The sequence below is a fragment of the Neopsephotus bourkii genome, unplaced genomic scaffold, assembly GCF_033783945.1.
Source record: "Neopsephotus bourkii isolate Nb327-2 ecotype Australia unplaced genomic scaffold, CSIRO-AGI_Nbou_v1 NB_13, whole genome shotgun sequence".
In the NCBI taxonomy this organism is placed as follows: domain Eukaryota; kingdom Metazoa; phylum Chordata; class Aves; order Psittaciformes; family Psittacidae; genus Neopsephotus; species Neopsephotus bourkii.
In genome coordinates, this window is record NW_026900530.1 from 554,191 (window position 1) to 576,065 (window position 21,875).

At 39.6% G+C, this 21,875-nt stretch overlaps 2 protein-coding genes across 5 annotated transcripts in view; one reads left to right on the forward strand and one right to left on the reverse strand.

The window, feature by feature from the left end:
• Nucleotides 1-36: 36 nt before the first annotated feature.
• BRD7 (bromodomain containing 7) lies at nucleotides 37-17,302 on the forward strand. Of its 2 annotated transcripts, XM_061368783.1 has the most exons (17): nucleotides 37-186; nucleotides 554-762; nucleotides 1,462-1,591; nucleotides 1,974-2,031; nucleotides 3,744-3,888; nucleotides 5,232-5,342; nucleotides 5,684-5,868; nucleotides 6,650-6,773; nucleotides 7,381-7,456; nucleotides 8,358-8,465; nucleotides 9,022-9,154; nucleotides 10,051-10,162; nucleotides 11,893-11,949; nucleotides 12,847-12,955; nucleotides 13,100-13,243; nucleotides 14,357-14,500; nucleotides 15,338-17,302. In XM_061368783.1, the coding sequence occupies exons 1-17, from the start codon at nucleotides 138-140 to the stop codon at nucleotides 15,400-15,402; spliced, it is 1,959 nt and encodes a 652-aa protein (XP_061224767.1). In that variant the 5' UTR covers nucleotides 37-137; the 3' UTR covers nucleotides 15,403-17,302. The 2 variants fall into 2 exon arrangements, with proteins under 2 accessions (XP_061224767.1, XP_061224847.1); XM_061368863.1 differs by lacking the exon at nucleotides 11,893-11,949.
• Nucleotides 17,303-18,462: 1,160 nt separating this feature from the next.
• The window catches only part of ADCY7 (adenylate cyclase 7), a 70,173-nt gene continuing 66,760 nt past the window's right edge, over nucleotides 18,463-21,875 (reverse strand). For all 3 annotated transcript variants that reach the window (XM_061369057.1, XM_061368978.1, XM_061369139.1), the window contains 4 exons: nucleotides 21,634-21,741; nucleotides 20,716-20,830; nucleotides 19,975-20,099; nucleotides 18,463-19,875 (listed from right to left, as the gene is read on the reverse strand). In XM_061369057.1, coding sequence (XP_061225041.1) covers nucleotides 19,729-19,875; nucleotides 19,975-20,099; nucleotides 20,716-20,830; nucleotides 21,634-21,741 — 495 coding nt within the window. In that variant the 3' untranslated portion in view covers nucleotides 18,463-19,728. The remainder of the gene's footprint in view (nucleotides 19,876-19,974; nucleotides 20,100-20,715; nucleotides 20,831-21,633; nucleotides 21,742-21,875) is intronic.

The window sequence follows — 21,875 nt, forward strand, 5'->3', positions numbered from 1 at the left end:
TGCTCGCCGTACCTCCAGCGCGCCAGGGGGAGCTGCCTCCTCTCCGCGAACCCTTCCTGCCAGTCGTGCGCGGCGCCGCTTGTTGGGGGGCCGGTCTCCGCCACAACAGCGCGGCCTGCGCAGGCCCAGCCGGCGCGATGGGCAAGAAACACAAGAAGCACAAGTCGGACAAGCACCCCTACGACGGTGGGTGCTGCGCAGGCGGGCAGGGAGGTGCCACAGCGGGCGCGGGGCCTCTGTCCTTCCTGCCGCCCGCCCGGCCGGCCGTCCGTCCGAGGGGGCCGTGCGGCCTGCCTGGCACTTCCCGGGCGTAACGGCCTAGTGCCGCCGCTGAGCGCGAGCGGGGTTTGCTGGCTGGGTTCGGGACTCGGCCTGACGGTCTCGAATTCCTTTTGAGGGAGAGGCAGAAGAGGCTGCGAGTCTGGAACGCAAATGCTATATGGGCTAGTGACAGGCTGGGGAGGGGAGCTGGGGCGGGAGAGCTTGTGGTGGCGGGTTTAGGCTGAGGGCAGGAGCACGGTGCTCACACCGATTGTGTCTCCGCTGTTTTAAGAATATGTAGAAAAGCCACTGAAGCTGGTGCTGAAAGTTGGAGGAAGTGAAGTCGCTGAGCTCTCTACCGGAAACGCAGGACTTGATTCCAGCCTGTATGAAGACAAATCCGAACATGAGAAACACAAGGACAGGAAAAGGAAAAAGAGAAAGAAAGGAGAAAAGCAAATTCCTGGAGAAGAAAAGGAGAAAAGAAAGAGAAAAGTTAAGGTATGTATTAATGAAGCATGTAGACATGCTTCAACTTCCTCTAGTCTTTGCATGAAGAGGTGAGCAGATACGACTGTAACTTGTATCCTTAAGTTGAAACACATTCAAACTCACTATGTTAGTTTTGCAGATTCCTTTTCTCCGGGTAGTTTCATTAGAAAAAGATAAGTGAAGTGGAATATCTCATCTTTCAAAAAATACAGAAAATTTAAAAGGCAGGGGGAGATTCTGTCTCTAAATTCATTTATATAAAATGGGAAGAAGGCTTTTCAATTTAGAATCCTAAGTTCTTAATTAAAACTGAAAAAATATTTCTCTTGTCAAATTCTTAACATGGTAAGTAATTAAAACATTTATTTGAAGAATTATGGGTACCTGTAATTTAAACTTCCTAGCTATTTAATAACAGCTTTTTTCTAAAACTTAAATAAAAAATCTTATTAGGAGCTTCCCTGGAAACAACTCTGTGCAGAATTGTTCCTGTCATGCTGTAAGTTGCTGTCTGTCACATTTTAAAAAATAATCCAGTGCTACATTGCATTCTGTGTCTGAGTTACTTTATTGTCCAGCAGATGGAGACAGTACATAAAGTTTAAGACTTACAACTTTATTTTTTGAACAATCCAGGGAGCATTATGTACAGTGGTAATGCTGATTTGCAGCTTCTGTAAGTTTCTGTAACAGTATTTCTCTTTCTAGGAAGATAAAAGGAAACGAGACCGAGACCCTGCAGACAGTGAGGGAGAGCAGGAAATGAAATGTCAAACCCCCATCAGATTGGAATTGCCACCAGAAAAACCATTGACAAGTACTTTGTCAAAACAGGAAGGTAAGGGGGGGAAAGAAAGAAATTTATTTTGTTAATTGCAGTTTTCTTTAATTGGCTCAAATTTTATTGTTGTTTCTGACATTTTTTGCCATATTGGTGTTTTTCCCCATCTCGTACAAAAATCTGAAACTACATTTCTCTATACCAGTTTTGCAGAATGGTACCTGGTACCTGTGTCAGAGTGGGCAGAATGTCAAGGCGAGTTAGAAAAGTAGATCCTCTATATATGTTACGGGTTTTGCCACTGTATTATTTTCATTTATGATAAACTCTCAAGTTGCATCAGTTTTGTTTAGTTGATTTCTAGTATCTTGGACATTTAGTACCTCTTGCAGTCAGCTCTGTCTCACACCCTTTCTCCCTCCACTTCTTTTTGATCTAGAGGTGGAGCAGACACCACTTCAGGAAGCTCTGAATCAACTCATGAGACAGCTGCAGAGGTAAAAGTCTGTGCTACATGCTTTCAGGGCTATAAAATGAAAATAACATACATTAAGGAAAGAGGCATATAAAAAGCTGAGTGAAAATATTGCTAAATATATTGCTAATAGGACTGGCTTAGGAATTTACTAGTTTAAGAATGCATGCATCTAACTTCTAAGTTTAAGCTTCTGGTAAACACTTCCAGTTTCGAGTTAAAGGTACTTGCAGAAAACTTCTAAAATGGGACAATTTTCTGATAATGTGATGCTTTCTTTTTAAGAACTCTTTTTTTCAGAGAGGCCCAAGAGTTTGGAATGCATTTGCCAAACTGAACCTTCTTTTACCTGGAGTTCTCCTATTTTTAGCATTATTTACTATAGAAAGGAAATGCACATTGAGAACTTGAACCACGTCCTCTTACTGTCTTATTAACCAAATGTCTTGATCAAAACACTCAGATTTGCTGAGTTTGCAGTTCTTTCAAGTAATCTGTTGTTTAACATAGTCGTTGTTGACTTTAAGAATATCTGTGTCTTGCATAAGAGTGGTTGAAAGTTCTCTCCCTTTACCTGTATGATCAGATTAAGCTTCAAACTTGGTTCACAACTTTTCTCTTAACTTTAAATTTTCAAGACTTTGGTGTCAGTTTCAAGAAACTTAACAACCATAAAGAAGTGGGTAGGTTTTTTTGGCTACCTTTCCACGCAAAGAAGCAGTCATTTTTGCTTTTGAGTCCTTTCTCTCAGTTGGAAGCTGTTGTGCAAGTGTTCCACAGGTGTTGCAGAATATCTGTGCTGTGTGCTTCTGCAGATGTATAGCAAAGGGCTTTTCACTGTTCTGTAGCAACTTGGAGCAGAAATTCCTAAGTCGTAAGTAAGCCTCAGAAAGAAGGCCTGAAATGCCAAGGATTCCACCAGTGAGTGTAGTATCACCACTGGTATAGGAGGCCAGTCTCACACTGGTTTGCTTTTCACTGATTTCAGTGAAAGGCAAAACAGTTTTTGCTTGGTTTGTGGTTTTGGGTTTTTTTGCTTGCTTTGTTTTTTCAAAACACTGTTTGCTTTTCACTGGGTTCAGTGAAAAGCAAAAAACAGTGGCTTGGGAGGGGAGATTCTTTGCCAGCTTAAAGCTAAGCCTGATCCTAAGGAGAAGATACCAACCAACTGTATTTTGATTTGAATGCTATTAGAAGCACCCAGGAGCATCAGTGTCTGTCAGAGATCACCAAAAGTGTTAGGGAATTTTAATGTAAAAAACTATTAACATTAATTAGTAGTTCTATCATAACTTTCATCAGTAAGCTTTCCCTTCTGTTCCTTTTATTGTTAAATAAACAATGAAAGACAAGTATATATACTCATGACATGTGTTCCCTTTGTTTTTTGGTGAGTTAATTATAGTACAAAACAACTTTTTGAAAAGCCAAAACCTAAAAAGGGTGTGGTTTTGTTTTGTTGGTTTGGGGGGGTTTCTTCTCAGGAGTACAGGTAGTTACCAAATGTGAAAATAACTTCTGTAATGTTTGTAGCACTTTTTTGGTATATAGGTTTGCGTATGGGATCTGTTCAACCTTCAAAAGTGAAAGATTATGCTGACACAGACCATTTCTAGCTTTTATGGTTTTGATTCCTTTTCAATTTAATCCTTTCTCTTCTGTTTAATTTCCAAGCTCAATATGTTCTTTGTTATAAATTGAAACATAAAAAGCTGTCTTTTCATTTCTCAACAGAAAGGATCCAAGTTCTTTCTTTTCATTTCCTGTGACTGACTTTATTGCTCCTGGCTATTCCATGATCATTAAAAACCCAATGGATTTTAGTACCATGAAAGAGAAGATCAAAAATAATGGCTACCAGTCCATAGAAGAATTAAAGGTAATTCTGTAAGTTTTATTTAGACTACAGAGATGTATTATGCTCAGTTGACTTGAACTCTAGTATTTTATGAGAATATGAAGGTGCCAAAACAACCAATACTTCTGCCTGAAGAAATGTTTCTTGTTGAACTTTAGTGAGCAAATTAATTCTGGAAGTGAAAGAGAAAACACTTCTGCTTTGGGCATGCACATCTCAAATACGTGGACAGTTCCAGGTTTTATGCAGTATTAAATAGAACCTGTCAGTTTGTTCTTCTGTGTGTCAGATGTTTACTTGAGAATGAATAGGTTAATCACTTCTGTCAGAGTGCTTTCTTTTTTTGAATGTATTGTATTTCAAAAAACAAGGAGGCTGGTGAATTTCTTGGCTTTGCCTGTCTGTTGCTACTTCCTGATTTGTTTCCAGTCACCTCTCTGCTATCCAGGCTTATCTAGTAGATCCACAACTAGCCAAGGCAAGATGAGCTCCATCTGTTGGCAGCAGCTGCTTAACCCTGTGCTGTAGTTTGTCCATTCGAGGTCCTGTCTTGAAGGCCCCTAACATTTCTAGAAGGTGTGGGAGCCTGTTTTGTTGTTCTCTTCAGCAGAAATATTCTCTAGTTCTTTACAGGGTTAGATAAGCACTGAAGAAGTGTAATTTGCGTGTAAGTGTTGAACTTAGGCAGATGTTGGTTAATAGTATTGGTTGTATTTTCTAGCACATTCCTCTTTAGAACTCAAAAGCTTCAAAAGAATATTCCCTGTTGTTTCAGCTGTTTCTGGTTTGTTTTTCATTTCATCATTTTGTCTTTGTAAATAGCTGAGAATGCGATAAAACATACCTGCCTGTAGAGGCTCTGCAGTGAGTATAAAAGTGAAGTTTCTAGCTCAGTCATTCAAGAAATGAACTTCAAACAAGCATACATTTCCTTTCCTCATTGTGACTGCAACTTTGGCATATTCCTTATAATGATTTAACTTTGAATTGCAGCTTTTCTATTGTAAAAGTTAGCTTTATTGTCTGGTTTATGTTACTTCACCTTGTTTTTCTTATAATGACTGCCAGTTGTTCAGGGAAGTGGGTAATTTTAGCTGAGAGGACTTCCATTAATACTTCAAAAACCACAGACAATACTGAATACCTAAGAATACTTCCAGGATGCTTATAGCTAGTTTTGAGACTTGTAACTTATCTTTGTTTAAAATTTTAATTAAGTAGATTCTGTAGATTCATGGATTAAAACTGTTCTTTGAAGTTTATTTTTTCCCTCAAGCTCAAGACACTGCATTTGCAACAAGGATTTTAGCACAGTATAGTACAAAATCTTAATTTTCATTCCGAAATTATCAACATCTTTCCAGGACAACTTCAAACTGATGTGTACTAATGCAATGATTTACAACAAACCAGACACCATTTACTACAAAGCTGCAAAAAAGCTGCTGCACTCAGGGATGAAGATACTGAGCCAGGTAATAGAGAATACAAAAAAAAATACTAAAAAATATACTACTGCTTTTCTGATCCCTATTTCATTCCACTTCCCTCACAGGGATCTCGTGGAAACTAATAAAAACTTCATATTTGTCGAATGGTTGCATATAAGAATTTAAATACATTGTTTCGAGGCTCAGGCTTCAGTACTGCTACCAGATCAGTTATTGAAGAAGTAGTTTGCATTTAATGTTTCATTTTTTGAACTATCTTTATATTTGCTAATATAAGAAAGAATGAATTGAAATAAAATCCTCTCCGTATAGGTTACGAAAAGATTCATTAAAGCAGCAGATAAAAGGATTTCTGTGATTTTTAGGAGAGAATTCAGAGCCTGAAACAAAGTATAGAATTCATGGCTGACCTGCAGAAGACAAGGAAGCAAAAGGACAAGCCAGAACTGCAGCAAACTGGGGAAGATGAAAATGGTTGTGGAAAAGACAAAGGAGAACCTGTAGATGGTGATGCTAACACATTCAAAACACCTGGCAAAGAACACAAAAAGTAAAGTATTATCTCAGTAATAGTTACAGCATACACCCTTTACATGCTGCAGAAACAGGATGACTTTTAGGGACCAGTGGATGGGGGTTTCTCTTTTCCTGGTACTGCATAGATGTTAAGACTTCCTTATCTCAACAGAGCAACATTTATATAAAGCATCCTCATACACCAAAAAGAAATAAGTTTAGACTCTTTTACAATACCTTTTTTTCTTTTAATATATGTATAGATAAATCTTTTTTTTTTCTATATATAAATGACCTTTTAAACATTTTGGCACAAATAACTATGTAGCCAATTTCAGGAACTGTTGGGGGTTTTTGTATTTGAAACGTGTAAATGCATAGCTGCTGAATGTACACTTCCTGAAATATCTTTTAATATTTAGAAATACCTCTTTCAGTGTTTTGAAATACTAGAGACTTTATTTTCATACATTTGAAAATACAGACCGTAAATTTCAGAGTATCTAATATTTTACCAAAATTGTCCTTGTTAGTACTGTGCGAGCGACGACAAAATCTAGCAACATCCTAAACTCGGATGCTAGTATGGCTCAAGTAAGCTAAACATGGAGTTTATTAACATAAAGCATTGACTGATACAAATCTGTCACCTACTTTTGCCAGCTGTATTTAGTGGCACTTCTGTTAGTTGTTTTGTCTACAAAAACAGTTTGCATAGAACACAAAACCAATTTCTTCACTATATCCTTTCATGGTATTTAACCAGTTGGTGTCTGTTAAAGCTAATAACTAAGTTGTGTGCGTTTTATTCACAGGAAGGACAAAGATCTGCTTGAAGACAAATTGCGGAGCACTAACTTGGAAAGGGAACAAGAGCAGATTGATCGTATTGTTAGAGAATCCGGAGGGAAGTTAACAAGACGGCTTGCAAACAGCCAGGTAGCTCTTTGTGTATTTAGTAATGCCTTTCACGTTTTCATAAATAGGGTGACTTAGCATCTTGTGTTAGCTGAAACTTAAGGTATGCTTTTACTACAGTTACAGTTTACACCATTCTGCATGTGACTGATCTTCTGTGTAACATCTTACGGTCAAAAAAAGCGTATCAGGTGAACATATGCTGAATTTCAGCAGCAGAGCAAGTTCAGTGTAAATTTCCAGAAATTTTACATAAAGTAGTAGAAAAGTAAGAACCTCAGAAAATCTGACCTGCAAAAACCTGTAGTTCTGAAAAAGCCACGTATCTGATCAAAGGTTATTAATGCTCCAGAAGAAGGAACCCAGTTTGGTAATAATGGGCCCGCTTAATTTTCAACATGAATTACATATATGATCTCTTAGCCTCTACAGAAACAGCATTAGTTACCATTTCTTAATTCTTGTGCGTGTACCAGTAATAAAATTATCTAGTGAAAATAAAAAGCTAAAGCAGCACTCACTTCTGAGTCTGACCTTTCGAAATCCCTTTCTGATTCCTGCTGATAGAACCATTTCATTCAATGTTTTTATTAGTTTAAGAAATTAAAGTAATCTGCTGTTATTTCAGTGTGAATTTGAAAGAAGAAAACCAGATGGTACAACAACTCTGGGCCTTCTTAATCCAGTTGACCTTACTGCAGGAGGTAAGTTGGTACGATTCAGGTAACAAGCCGCTTTCACCTACCAGGCCTGCTGCTGTTTTGCTTGAGATCAGCAAATGCTGGCCAAGAACTGAATGTTTCTTTTCAGTCTGATAAAGGTCTGGATTTAAAAAGCTGCAGCTCAGGGAGCACATAGATAGGGATCAGCTGTGCCTCTTACTGGGAGCAGCTGGAGGGAGCCTTTAGTGGCTGCTGCTTCTCCTGTGTGTGGGAGCGGCACTAGAAAGCTGTTGCCATTGGAGAAGGGAGTGCTTGCCATTTGCTTAGGCACATTTCATTCTTGAATTCTCCTTAAGTCTGGTCTGTGTACAGAATGCAGTGTCTCCTGACCTGAAAGGTCACAGATGTTCCAGAATTAGCCGGTGGGAACATGTTGGTGCCATCTGTGTAGTGCCACTAGCTGAAAGAGTGCAGATGGTTGACATTTTAACTGCCAGCTCATTATAGAGCTGAACTGACTAGGTCAAGAACAGGCAGAAGTCAGGCTGAAGACTTGACTTTTCCATTTCACCTATTTGTGCAGCAGAAAACATCAGCAAGAATAAATAAAAGTGTGGTCTTTCTTGTGAAGAATCAGATCCTCGTTAGTTGCGTAGCCTCTGTTAGTGGAGGGCAGGGAGGAGGAAGACTGATAATGAAAACTTAATGTAAAATTTAATTTTTCTATACTTAAGGAGTATTACCACTTACGTAGTCTGGATTTCATGTTTAAGACTACACATAGTCTTTACTACAAGCAATTTAGGGAGGAAAACTTTGAGTTTTCTCAATATCCTGTTTATTCTGACATTTCGGGCTGAGTATTAAATAATTTCCGCATCTTCCTATGTCACCTAACTATGCCTAACATACTATTGCTGTGTAATGATACATCCTCTTGCAGAGCCAGGTTACTGCCCTGTAAAACTGGGTATGACAGCTGGAAGGCTTCAGTCAGGAGTTAATACATTACAAGGATTCAAAGAAGATAAAAGAAACAAGGTTACTCCAGGTAAGTGCTCATTTGTTTTATGGTTGGTTTGTATTGTTGGCTTTTTTTTTTTTAAACATTGATCATTCTTCTTCTATAATGAAAATATGTTGATCTCATTAACATGCAGATGGTTTGGAGCTAAGGTTTTTTTCATGATAAAGTGCATTATTGCCTGTCTGTCAAACAGCAGCATAGCACAAAATCTGGCCTAATTTACACATACAAAAGGGGAGGTATGCTTAATCTTCATCTATATTGAGAAAAGGTTTTCGCAACCTTTGAGGGAGTGTAGTGGATAGCCTGAAAAGTTGTTACCAGCACCAGACTGAATTTTCATATTGTATTAAGGTGCATAATATTGTTAATAAAACATTTTTAAACAAAAATGCATTTGAGGTGGATGTTACTGGAATATGTTACAGTGTGAACAGATGGTATTCTGTGGAAGTTTGTTTTCAGTCTAAGAAATGTGTTCGTAAAAATTTCTTTTTGGGGATTGTTTTAAAACCCCTTCTCACTTTTATCTGATGCACACATATCAGAGGTAATAATTAATACTGTTGTTATTCATTAGTGACATATTTGAATTACGGACCCTATAGTTCTTATGCTCCGACATATGATTCCACATTTGCCAACATAAGCAAAGAAGATTCTGACTTAATCTATTCAACATATGGGGAAGAGCCTAATCAAGGATCTTTCAGGTAATCAACCAACTAGGATGTGTATTACAGCTTTCACAATCAGAAGCAGCTATGTGTCACTGCAGGATGGGCTGTGTCTTTGCTGTTGAGCAGTGTCGCTACTGTCTTTATAGTCTGCTGGGTTTTGTTTGATTTAAGAAACAAATAAGAGAATTTGCCTGTGAAGTGAAATTAAGCAAAATTGAAGGATTTTGATACTACCGATGCATACTACACACAGACTAAAATTTAGGTATACTTATGACTAACTCTGAAGGACTTGTGTTCAAAGCCAGGAAAATGTTGAGTGGTACGAGTGTTTATACAAACTGGATATTTTAATGTTAATGAACTTCATTAGTGCCTTGAGTGAGACATATATTTGGTCAAATACTGACCAAATTACTATGGTTGTAGTGGGAGAGCTGAGTCCAGAGATACCAATTCCCAGTTGCATTCTTAAATGCTGTGTATACTGTTTGATTTTTTTTTATTATTTACTACAGTGCAAATAATTAATTGTCGTCGTTTCTGTTATTCTTGATTATAAAAACTTCACCGTTAAAAGTCCTACTGATTTATGAGAATTTCAAATGGTTACACAGCGGTATAAATTTGAATGAAATGTGGGAATACCAAAGGGAAGTACAGTGCAAGTTTTGCTCTTGTTTCAATGCAGCTGCCTGAGGCAGTATAGTTTCCTAGTTTTTCAGGTTTTGTTAGGAATCTGAATGGGTTCCTCAGCTACAGAAGGCATGGGTAACCAAAGCAAACTGTTTAGATCTTGTTCTGAGCTACTTCTTGTATTTCTATGCTGTACGTACTGGTTTGAGTTTACATAACATTTTTCCATTGAACATTTGGTATTAAAGTAGTTACATTAACTCTTTTGATCTTTAACTCTTTTGATCTTTCAGTATCCATGATTTTTTGATGAAATCACAAGATTATCCTTTCTTAATGGCTGATAGTTTGCTTGATGTTCTAACTAAAGGAGGACACTCTAGAGCTCTCAGAGAACTGGAAGTGGTAAGAGTGGATTTGGGATCAGTCTTTCGTTTTAGCACACAAGCTAAAGCTGTGTAAAGGGAAAGGTGATGCTGATCCTCTTGATGGGCTCCCTTGTAATTGATACAATTTGAAAGTGAACACTGATCTTTGTCTCCTGTGGATGGATTTTCTGGAAATGAGTTATTCTGACTTCTTAATTAGTGAAACATGAAAATTAACAAAATATTGAGAGACAGTCACATATTCTTTCTATGTCTTCTCTCCCACTCTCATCAGCACTAGCTTCTATTCCACTCAGTAAGAAAATGCCAGTAAGCAGTAGTTTAGAAAGGAGGTGATCATGGACAGGCTTTCTGATTTCCATGAGAAATCTATCATGTTCCTAGCAGCCACTCTTTGGTTCAGAAGAACTAGTAACTAGTTTTTCCCTTTACTTGGTACAGTGCTTTTAAGCTCAAGTATGTGCTATGTAAAAATACTAACAGCTACTCTTCACCTTTTAGGAGATACCAGTATATTCCAAACATGGAGGGAATCAAAAGGGCTGATTTGACAATGTTAACTTAATTGGCAATCTAAGAATGAGTTGAGAATCTGCACAGGACAGTTCCTTTTAACTAGAAGTTTTGCTTTGAGTTTCACATCAGTGTAAACTATTAAAATAAACTGATCATAGCCTTTTATTAATGGGTCATACATTAGCTAAGTTAATACTAGCCACAGTTCATGGGTCAAAGATGGGTCAACTTCAGCCCCAGTTCAGACCTTTGCTTAGTGTTACTAGTTCAGCTCTGTTTTGGTACCCAACAGTGACACTGACTTACAGAGTTCCTGTTGCAAGTATTAAGAGAAATACAGTTGCCTAGAAACAATACATTTCAGCCTCTAAAGGTGATCCTCTGTTTCTTCTTGCCCCCCCAGTAAATAATCTCTGATGTGACATCACTGGGGAAGAGCATGTGGACTTTGCAAAAAGCAATACAGTGTGTGCTGTAAGCATGAATTTTAGTAAACATTAATACCTGAAGGAGGGCCTTCTGCTTTTTGACTTGGTTTACAGAGGAAGCTCATTATAACATTATATTGTTACCACAGAAGTTGGTCGGAGAAACTCTGAGACTCAATTTGGAGTTTTAGAAAGCAGCATTCTTTATTGCAGCACTAGGGTGCACACGCGAATCATTTCGCAAAGGTGAGCACCGAGTACTTGCTGACAGCAGGTATATATTTATCATACTTGTGCATATTCATACCTTTTCCAGGAACTAATTATGATATTTTCACCCTAATTAAACATGTGCTTTCTTGCTTAGTGGGGGTCTCTGGTGGTCGCCAGTAGTCTTCCTCACTGTGTTTACCGAATTACCTCAGTGCTTGTGCATGCTTGCAAGGTCTTAGGGCTGAGTTAGCAGCTGGTATGCCCTTGCTTCTGTTCTGTTCCAGTCTTGCTCCACTTTGGGTGCCACTCGCTATCTTGAAAGCCAGCATCCTTGGTCTTAGTTTACTGTCTGCTTAGTTGTTATCAGCCCAGTGATGTCCCTTCCCCATCAGCCAAACATTCCTTTCTCTCTGTTAGCAAGTCAGAAAAGTTTGGTCTACTCTACTATGTTAAAAGCACACACACTATGGTTATTTTAAGATTTAAGGTTACCATATGTTTACCTCACTTTAAAAATACTGCATTTTGCAAGGTTTTGCTTTGACAATTAATTCTAATGCCTTTTTTTAAAAATCCTTTCTCGATTCAGCCATCAGAAGAGGCTGAAGTCCCACATGAAAGAAGCAGTGCAATGAAAGATGTAAAGGTAAAACTTCTGAATCAATTAACTACTTCAACCTGTCTAGCCCCACAGTTACAAAACTGCCTACAACTGCAGGGCCTGTTCAGCTACACTGAGTGACAAGTGTAAAGGTACACTCTGTGACTTGTGACAAGGGTGTGCCATTGTGTAGGCATTTGGAGAGTAAGAATCTCCAAAAAGTTAAGTCTTAAATGAGAGTTTACATCAAGAGAACTGGAAGAAAATGCTTATATATTTTGTTTCTGGTTATTTAACCATGCGTTAGATCTGGTTGGCAGATGCAGTCATTTTATTGTTACCTTAATCTGATTTGGTTTAATTTGAACTTGTAACATAAGCGGGGAATATCACATGATTGATACACAGCTGTCTTTCAGAAGTTTTCTCAAATACCTTGCAGCTCTGTAGGTGTACAATACACTTCTAAAATAATTCCACCCAAACTTGTTCACTTAGAAAAAGTGTAGCAGCATTTCTAGGGGAAGGGGCTGCTCTCCTGGAGCGTTCACCTGCAGCCCGTGCCCAGACTGGTTTTCAGTTTTGGCGTCAGATCTTAAAGCAGAGAATTTGTTTAGGTGAGCTCAAGGGAGTTTTATTCTTTCTTTTTCAAAATAGGGATGCTGATCTTAAGTTTCTCTGTCATTTGTGCATGCCCCCAGTGGTTTTGGCAGATGCCATTTGCTGTGCAAGTATGAAACAGAATCATAAACTGAGTAACTGTAGAGCAGTGGAAATTTCATAGGGTGTCTTTTCAGCTTTCCCTCCATATGTTCACATTTGTAGAGCAGATTAATTTTAACTAACTTTGTGTTTGGATTTTCCCCAAACAATGTTGTTGTTTCAAGGCTGATCTAAATATTATCTAAATTACTACTTGCTGCTTTTTTGTTGTTGTTTTAGATCATGGAAATTGATATTGCTGCCAGATTGGACTCTGCTAATGACAGACTTACAGCACTAAAAGCAGTTACAAACTTTGGCATGCCCATAGAAGAGTTTGATTCTGAGGGTGAGTTTTCTTGGTACTTGCACGTTTGGTCCATCTGTAACTGTTTCAGTTTCTCAGTCCCTTTGCATAGTCAGCTTTACTATATTTTATATCATTATGTGAATAAATACACTCTGTTACAAGTTTCTTTTCTTCATTACACAGAGGCTGAAATCTTCCAGAGGAAGCTTGATGAAACAACAAAGCTGTTGAGAGAACTCCAGGATGCTCAAAATGAACGACTAAGTACAAAACCACCCCCTAATATGATTTGTCTTCTGGGTCCATCTTACAGAGAGATGCACTTGGGTAAATGCACTTTTTCTTATCATTCTTGCAGAACTGATCAAGTCTCAACTTTTGTTAACTTCAAGAAAGATAAAAGTTTAACAGTTACAGTACAGATTGTATGCCTTGTTAGGCCTAGAAAATTCAGGGGTTTTCAGTGTAAAGCCAGATGAAAGTTTTGAACAGTAATTACAAGTATTTCCTCTTTATGAATAGATTACCCCTTAAACTGATTGGGAGCTTTCTGTGTGCCACAGCAGACAATAGAAGCTTTTGGCTGGCTGATTGATTTTTACATGGTCTTTGAACAGGGCCTGCTTAAGTATTACTAAGGTCTTAGCATAAGGCTGGCTTTACTTTAGGTTTGATCTGGTTATCATCAGTTTATTTTAACATACCAGTAAAATAAAACAAGTTCTTTCATCATTTGAGCAAAGCTGCCCATCTCTTAGGTCAGTTAACACAGCCTGGGTTAATGGCAGCTTTGTAAGACAGGACTGTGTACAGGGGTAGCTGTTACACAAGTAAAACCAACTTGTGCAGTACCAGCTACAGCATATGTGGACTAAAATCAACCCCTTGAGGTGGTAAGATAAATCCCCCATTATTGGGGAAATATTATCAAGTTGGTGTTACACCAAGGCTAAACTAGATCAAATATTAGTTTCTTAAGATGTTTTAAATACTTACAGCTTCCTTCTGGGCTGAAAGCCACATCTGTAGCAGTAAGATCAGTGCCTCTGGTGTACATACAAAACTGAATGCTGGCTCCCAAAGGCCCTCTAGTGCTGACAAAGTGGCTGTGGGTGCCACCAGGTTCCCCTTCTGGGTGCTGTGTTGGTGTGAACCAAACATTTTTAGCTCACATCTTAGCTTCTGGTGTTCCTTGAGCACTTCAAGCCTTACCCAGCAGCTCTTCCCTTCCTCCTCCTCTTCATAACCATCTCTCATAGTTCCCAGTGTGACTTGCATAACTGCATGCAGTACTACAAACCACTTCTGCTGCAGATACAGTACTTAATGTAGTTGCATCTGTATTTAAGCAATTAAGCTGGTTTTACAGTGTGAAGTGCTCATTTGGGGGGATTTTGTGCTGGTATGCAGCATGTGAACACATCCACTTATCTTTTCCAGCGGAGAGAGTAACCAATAACCTGAAAGAGCTTGCACAACAAGTGACTCCGGGTGACATTGTTAGTACATACGGAATCCGGAAAGCAATGGGAATTTCAGTTCCCTTACCTGACACAGAAGACAACTGGGTAGATCTGACAGAGGGTGAGTGTACAGAGACGTATTGTTGTAGCATCTGTTCAACTAAAAGAAAACCACATCTGCAGGTCATTAGCCTGGCTTGCGGTAAAACTTGCAGTAACCTGGTTCCAACTTTCAGTTCTTCTCCCCTTTTTTAAATTCTCTTTCGAACAGGAAGTTGCTGTGCTTGATCTCAGTCCAGAATTAATCTTCTGGATGTACGGAATTTGCTAAGCGTGGATATCACGCTTCCTCTTTTTCCAGGCTTGTGGTGGTGCCTGTCCTTGGCTTAGTTTGGCCAGCTGCACTGCTTTGTACATTGACAGCATAGGGCCAACTCAACTTCTCCAGCCAAAAGTATCTGCTGTTTTGGGGGGGGTTTAAGGAGTCAGGTCAGTGGAAAACAAAATGCCAGAAGCAGCTCCTGCCATGTGGCACATCATGGGTAAAAGTTGTTTTCCTCCCCACTCTTCACAACAGGTGAGTGGTTCCTTTGAAGAAACCAATAAACACAACAAATTTATTCAGTCTGTGGTTGCAGTTAAGATATTTCTTAATAAGAAGCACAGGATTACTTCAGGAACTTACCTGTGCAAGAAGACTGCTCAAGAAATTTCAACTGCAGAAGTGTCGAGCATTTTCTATTCCGTGGCACTCTACAAGTGAGGGTATGTTACAGAGCCAGCCGACACATGGCATTTTCAGCACAGATCAGTGCAGATACTCTGGCTAGTGCAGAGTGTGTAGCTGACTTGAGACTGTGCACCAATAGCAGATGCCAGGAGGAGAACTCTAGGGAATATGTGTCCCATTTAGGCATTTTCTGTGCTAACTGACCTGGTACCTACTGTAACCTTTCAGACTTTCAAGAACCTAAGAAGACTGTCACCATCCTGGAACGAGAGTGTGGCCCAGTCACAATCTGAGGCTCTGGTCCAGTTTACAGCCGTCTAAATGAACCTCCTTCAGGTGCATTCACCTGGCACGTGTACTTTGTGTGTTAAATTACATTTGATTATGAATTCTGGGGACTGGTGACCCTTGAAATTGAATGGTTTGTACTAGAGTTAAGTCTGCTACGTAAATGCACTAAATTATTATTTTGGCATTCCTTGGTGCCTCTGATGCATTTAAGTTTTCCTGGATTGATAAATGTCTGGAAAAGTCAAAGTGTAAGTGAAAATGTACCTGTATATGGGTCAGGGACTCAACCAGCAGTTTCTAAAAGCAGTCTATAGACTCTGCATCTCAGTCTGGTTGGGGCAGAAATCATGAATATCTGAACAGGCAAGTGTCCCTTTTTAAAATGACTGTACAACTCCAATGATCATGAGGAAGAGAAATAAACTTTTTAAGAAATAAACTTTTTAAATACAAACAACTGACCCTGTCTTAACAGAAGATCAGCTGTGGGAGACTCTGAATGTGGAGCCATCTCATCTCAGGCACCACCATCTGCTCCCAGGGTTCTTAAAGCTTGAGGGCAAGCTGAGGCACATACTATGCTGGTGAGGGGAGACAGACCCATTTGCTTGCTTCCAGCAGGTGAAGTACCACCCTGCTACAGGATAGTCAGCTCTGAGAATCACACAGGCACTATTACTGGGAGGTACTACTGAACATTACCTGCGTGATGATTTAAGGCTGGCTTGTCAGAAAGGAGCATCTAGTTGAAAAACACCTAGCATTAAAAGTAGAGTTCCTCGTCGCCAAAGCAGACTGACCATACAGCTTTTGGGCATGGAGGAGAAGTCAGGCACCTCCGTGTCACTGCATAAGCAGGGTGTGCCCTGTGCTCACCAGTCTCCCACAGGTGGGCAGTGTTATACATGGGCTCACCATAGGCATCCTGAAGCATTTATAGATATTGCTCGTTTTGCATCTTGTTCCCAGTATAACCCTGGATGTTGCCAGGAACGATGTGCAGCGAGCCAGTCCCTCTGCTCAGCAACCACAGAACATGCAGGGGCATGGAACTGGACCACTATGTAACAGAGGCAAAGTATCATGGTGAGCTCCACCCCTACTCCCAGTCCAGCATCATCCCTATGCTCCCTCCCTTCCGCCTCTCTAAAAACAGCCACAGGAATGTTCAGTTGTTCTGAAAGTTCTGCAATTAAAATTCATCCCAGAGGACAGAACTCTCACCCTGGGTTTTGCTCCTGTAGTTCCAGTTGTCCCAGATAATTTCTTAATAAAAGTAAAACACTGGAATTTTTTCGCAAGTCAGTCTTCGTAATTGCAGCTGAGATACTATTCCAGGGCATGATTTTTTCCATGGGTATTTTAGATCATTTCCATGCTATAAGAGAAAACCAAGGGCACAAGCACAATGCCTCTCCCTTCCCATCTTTCACGTTGCAGATAACGCAGCAGGTACACACAGGACGGAAAACCAAGTATTGAAACTATTCTGTAGCTGTTGACATGAAATTTTACAGGGTATTTTCCACTTACACACTTTAAAAAAAAAAATAGATGTTGACTTCACAAGTAAAAGCAATCTCATTAACTCTACAGTGGTATAAGAAATGTACTCCCTTTTCATGGGGATATTCGTCAAAATCACTGCAGACCCAAACAAGTTTCAGGAAGTTTTTTATTTAATAGTAAAATCAAAAGTTTGTTCTTTAAAATAGACTGCTAGTTAAGATGTTACTAGCTTTTCAAGTGAGACATAGTGCCAGGTTCTTAGTTTAAGGAAACAATAATGCTGTAAAGAGAGATTTTGCTAACAAGGTTATTCCTTGATCTTAAATTTCACAGTTTGCTCTCACAAGGACTGTTGAAAACAATTATTTAAATACAGCTGCTGCTTAAATTGAATTTTTTCAGTGACTGAATGTAGCTCTCATGTTACACAGTTCCAGTTCTGATGAGAAATCAGTCCTCTGTCATCCCCAGATCCAACTCCTTTGTGACAGGCCATCTCACGTCCCAGGTATGCCTTGTATAGCACACAAGACACTGGGTGAGCAGTGCAAGTGGCATTGTGTCCTCTAAACATGCAACACTCCAAGTTTGTCCCCTTTGGAAGATGCAGCTCTCTACATCCTTCTGGAAGTGAGCTTCATTTGAAGTTATGCCCAAGCAGGTTGGCAGTACAGTGTAAATAAAAGCATTTCAAAATGCTGTTACAGGGAATTTTCTTTCACAGATAACATATATCCACGTCCTACCAGGTTCGTGACCAGGGACACTTAAAAGCCAGCTCTAGCCTCAGGCACAATGCCCTTGGCAAAACATTTATGAAGCAACTAGTCACTTCACCTAGCATACAACATCAGTGACCAAAAGGAGCCTTTGAGGCGTGCATGGTACTTAGAAAACAATAAATAAATATCTCAAAACAAGCACTTGCTGAGTATCTGTAACGACAACATACAACATACAAGAGTAGCAAAAGCCACTTTAAAGTTTATTCAACTACAACACTGACCTTATACTAACATGAAAAGTACAAAATGTCCTTCAGTGAGTCCATGTGTGACCCAGTCAACATCAAAAAGTTTTCTAACTTGCCAGGTTTGACCTACCAAATTGACAAAGGCTAGAAGCACAGTGTTTAATCTATAGCTGGGCAATACTTAGATTTCTGCCTGTCTTGAAGTAGTCACTTCATCTAAAGAAATAACACAGTAATTGGAAAGTGGCAGTGATGCGTAGAACTGCTTGTTAAACACTTTTCTGGTACTTGTTAGTACTAAACCCAGAAAGATTAGTAAACACTGTAGAAGAGTAAGGCTTAAAAAAAATGGATGTTGAACTTAACCACCATGCTGCATAGTCATACTATATGTGGTATATCGGGGAGTGGGGATCCATCCTTAGTTAATACCTATCATTGGGCACAAGCTGATAGCCTTACAAAATAGTACCATCTCCACCAACAGAAAACAGACTGCAGTAAGTGGAATAATGCAATTTAAAAACAGCAAAAGCTATTAACAGTGTTAAGAGTTAACAAACAAAACCAATGTTCAGCAAGTCCATTTCTGTGATGATCTTACTAACACACTGCATGTACTTCCAGTATCGAGGCTCTGCTGAAACATTTCCGTTATGAATACATTTTTTCCCCACATTCTTTGGAAGCCTTCAAGCCCACTCTGTTTCATAAACTGCATTGCCTTTAAAAGGTACCTAAGACAGGCAGAGGCTAGTCAAATTGAGGAAATAAGAGCATTTTAAAAAAACAAAAAACAACCCAAAGCCACCTCTAACACAGTTCTGTTTCTATCGTATCTGCTACTGCTGCTAATCTGACCTTGTAAGTCTGTTCTTCAGTCCAGACAATTCAAACCAGGTTATTTTTGATCCCAAAGTGCCCTCAATGCAGCCAGCATACAGAGCTACCGCTGGTGTCAGCAACACAAGCTGCCCTCGGATCCTGTCTAATAAAGCACCAGGACAAACCGCAGGAGGCCAGTGCTCCTTGAGGTCAAGTCTGTGTTTTTACATCTAAAGCCTTAACACTCACTTAGGTGACAATACAGAATGTGCATGTGGATAACCAGTACAGACGCACAGAAACACAATGGAGGACATGTAATGTAAACATGCCAAACTGGGTGAAATTTAGCTCTGAAGAGATGTTGGTCATGAAAACTTTTGTTCAGTACAAGGTACTACTGTGGAGGAGGCAAAGACAAAGAAACAGGGATTCCATGATGTGCAATTCTTTTTTCCTGAAGGAGCTCAGCACAATTGTCACAGGATATATTTACTTGCGACTCTTTTCCCGTTATTCATTGTCTTCTGCTGTGCAGTCTGGTTTGCACTAAAAGCAAGATCTGCAGCACCCACAGCGTCACGTGGCTGTCCATGACAAATGCAATACTGTAATAAGCAGGTGTGGGCCAGAACCAAGCGTGGAACATTCTAACCTAGTAACGAGCTCTGCTGTGCATCCACAGCTCTTGGTACTGGAGCTGTTAAACTCCCACAGTGCAGGTAAGGAAAGGATCTAACTGAAAATGCTTCATGATAATTCCAGGTAAATCCCCAAATTGATACAGGAAAACGTAGCCTGTTTCAGGCTGGTGGCTGCGAGCCTTCCAGGAGCTATTCAGAGCTTCTCCTCTTGAAAAAAAAAAAAAAATAGTAAATCATTCTCTTATCTTGAGACGTAGAGGGAACAGGAATAGTATATGTATGGTTTTAGAGTAAGTCCTTCACATAAGGAGAGAAATTCTAAGTCTTCACAGAAGGGAGGCAGTTCTAAGTCTATTTTGATCAAGTTCATCATAGCCTCAGTTCAGTCCCATACCTTGAAATTTGGCCGTCTCCGTGCAAACAAAGTAAGTCCTCAGTTCTCCCTTGCCTTTGACATTAATGAGTCCCCTACATTCACATGAGTATCCCAACTCCTGTAGTATTTTACTTGTTTCTTCTGTGACCTTTGTGTGGAAAAGAGTGAGAAACTTGTGAAAGTCTTCTGATTATTCATAATAAACTATCAGAAATAAGTCTTAGACATTCCAGGCTCACATGTTTACCTGGATTTTCCCAAGCTCCCCCGTACTCTCCATGCGGCTGGCAACATTGACAGTGTTCCCCCAGATGTCATACTGAGGTTTCCGAGCACCAATCACACCAGCAATCACAGGGCCATGATTTATCCCTGCATAAACAAGAGCGGGTGTCATTACTTAAGCAGAAAGTGATGTGATCTCTACGTTCAGTATTAGCTGTAAGTCATGAGCTTCAGAGGAAAAGAAACAAAGCCAAAACAACCCCTTTACCCTGCACACGTTTCTAGCATGTGGTGTTCCTACTGGTCTATAAATATTAGCATTGTCGCTCAGGAGATGTGATGTGACTCATTCGGTGTAAAATGGCAAGTCTGAGAAAGAGCTAGGGCACAGTTCATGCCAAAGCAAAATTCTTCCTTGTAACACACAGAAATAAACATTTGTATAATGTCAATTCTGTCTTTAGTTAACAGTTAATAAGAGGGTATTTCACTCTCCATCTGTACCTTTAATGTTCTCCAAACTCATCCAGCTGCAGCGTTCATACTGCTCCCTCCAGTGATTAGAACAGCCCACCCATGAAGGAACTTGGCACATTTAAAAAGCTAGACTAGACAGCACTGCCTTCAGCTATTCATCATTTTATAACAATACAAAGACTCTGTTCAGTGGTCAGAAGAGCTCCCCAGCACTCAGCAATTTACCTGTGTTACCCTGCATCATTTTTAACTTTTACTGCAGAGTTCATGTTCTTCACAAACTTACCAATACGAAGGCGGAAATTGTTAAAGGAATGTCGGTTGATGCCGTCCAGTTTACTCATCAAGGCAATCCCATATTCCACCATAATCCCAATGTGAGCATGCTGTCTCTCCTTATCCTGTGCAGTTCATAATGCATATTAATGATCAAATCATGACACAGAAGGTTGTGTCAGGCCACTATTCCAAAACAGTACTATCAGCACATAAAGTATGTATTTATAAGGATGAGTGCACTCACCCTTGTCACTGTGCAGAACTTCACATTCAACAAACATTCAGAGTGGATTTTAAAATCTACATAATTGAACCAGAATGGCTGTGAAGCAATCAGCATGGCATGATTTAATTTTATAATGAATTTCTGACTGGCCTTTGGGATTCCAGCTTTCGTTTTACATGTTTTGTACGTGCATCCTAATGTCACACGTAAACCTGTGATCGTGAAAGTGAACCCGAGTACAGAAATTGGTTTTTATTCTTCTGGGAGACAGTTTCAGATTCAGATTTAATGTGGCACTTGAGGATTCCCTTTATGTGCCAGTTAAGAGTTGTGACAAAAAACTTACTGTCCAGTTCTGAGATTGCCTTGTCTTTGGCAGCCATTCTTTGGCCTCCCTATTATGACAGCTATCCTATTATGCATCCAGAAATGTTAAGCTGTTGGAATCAAACATTAAAGATGTAAAAAGTATGCTGGGGTTATAGGTTTAATATGCACTTAGGAAAAAAAAAAAAGATGGAACTGGGAGACAAATAGTGAGTTCAACAGCAGACAGTGCACTTTTATAATATTTTCCCATATTTCAGAAAGCCACTCTTGGAGATCTATTTTCTTTTTGATATCACATTACATTTTGTTACCTTGAAATGCACCCCAGTACACAGAGAATACCCAGGGCAGATTTCAGCGACAACGCACCTGGCTGTTCTCTTGGCCGGGTGTAACACTGAGGCCAGCTGCTGCCATGTAAGTGCTTCCAATGGTCTTTATTTTTTCAACGCCACTGAACTTAGGTTTTAACAAGAGCTGGTTTTGAAGGGAAGGAAAACAGAAACTTGAGACATTAATACCATATTTCAGTGTGGGATTTAGCCAGAAATCTTTTACCATCTACAATACGCATTAAAGATCTCTAGGAATACTATCAATCACATGAAGGT

What these genes read in the sequence shown, in the direction of transcription:
- BRD7 (XM_061368783.1), top strand. Translation starts at nt 138, where the DNA reads ATGGGCAAGAAACACAAGAAGCACAAGTCGGACAAGCACCCCTACGAC. An exon ending in CCTGGCAAAGAACACAAAAA is followed by an intron (nt 5,869 to 6,649) that starts GTAAAGTATTAT and finishes TTTTATTCACAG; the next exon opens with GAAGGACAAAGATCTGCTTG. An exon ending in AGTTGACCTTACTGCAGGAG is followed by an intron (nt 7,457 to 8,357) that starts GTAAGTTGGTAC and finishes ATCCTCTTGCAG; the next exon opens with AGCCAGGTTACTGCCCTGTA.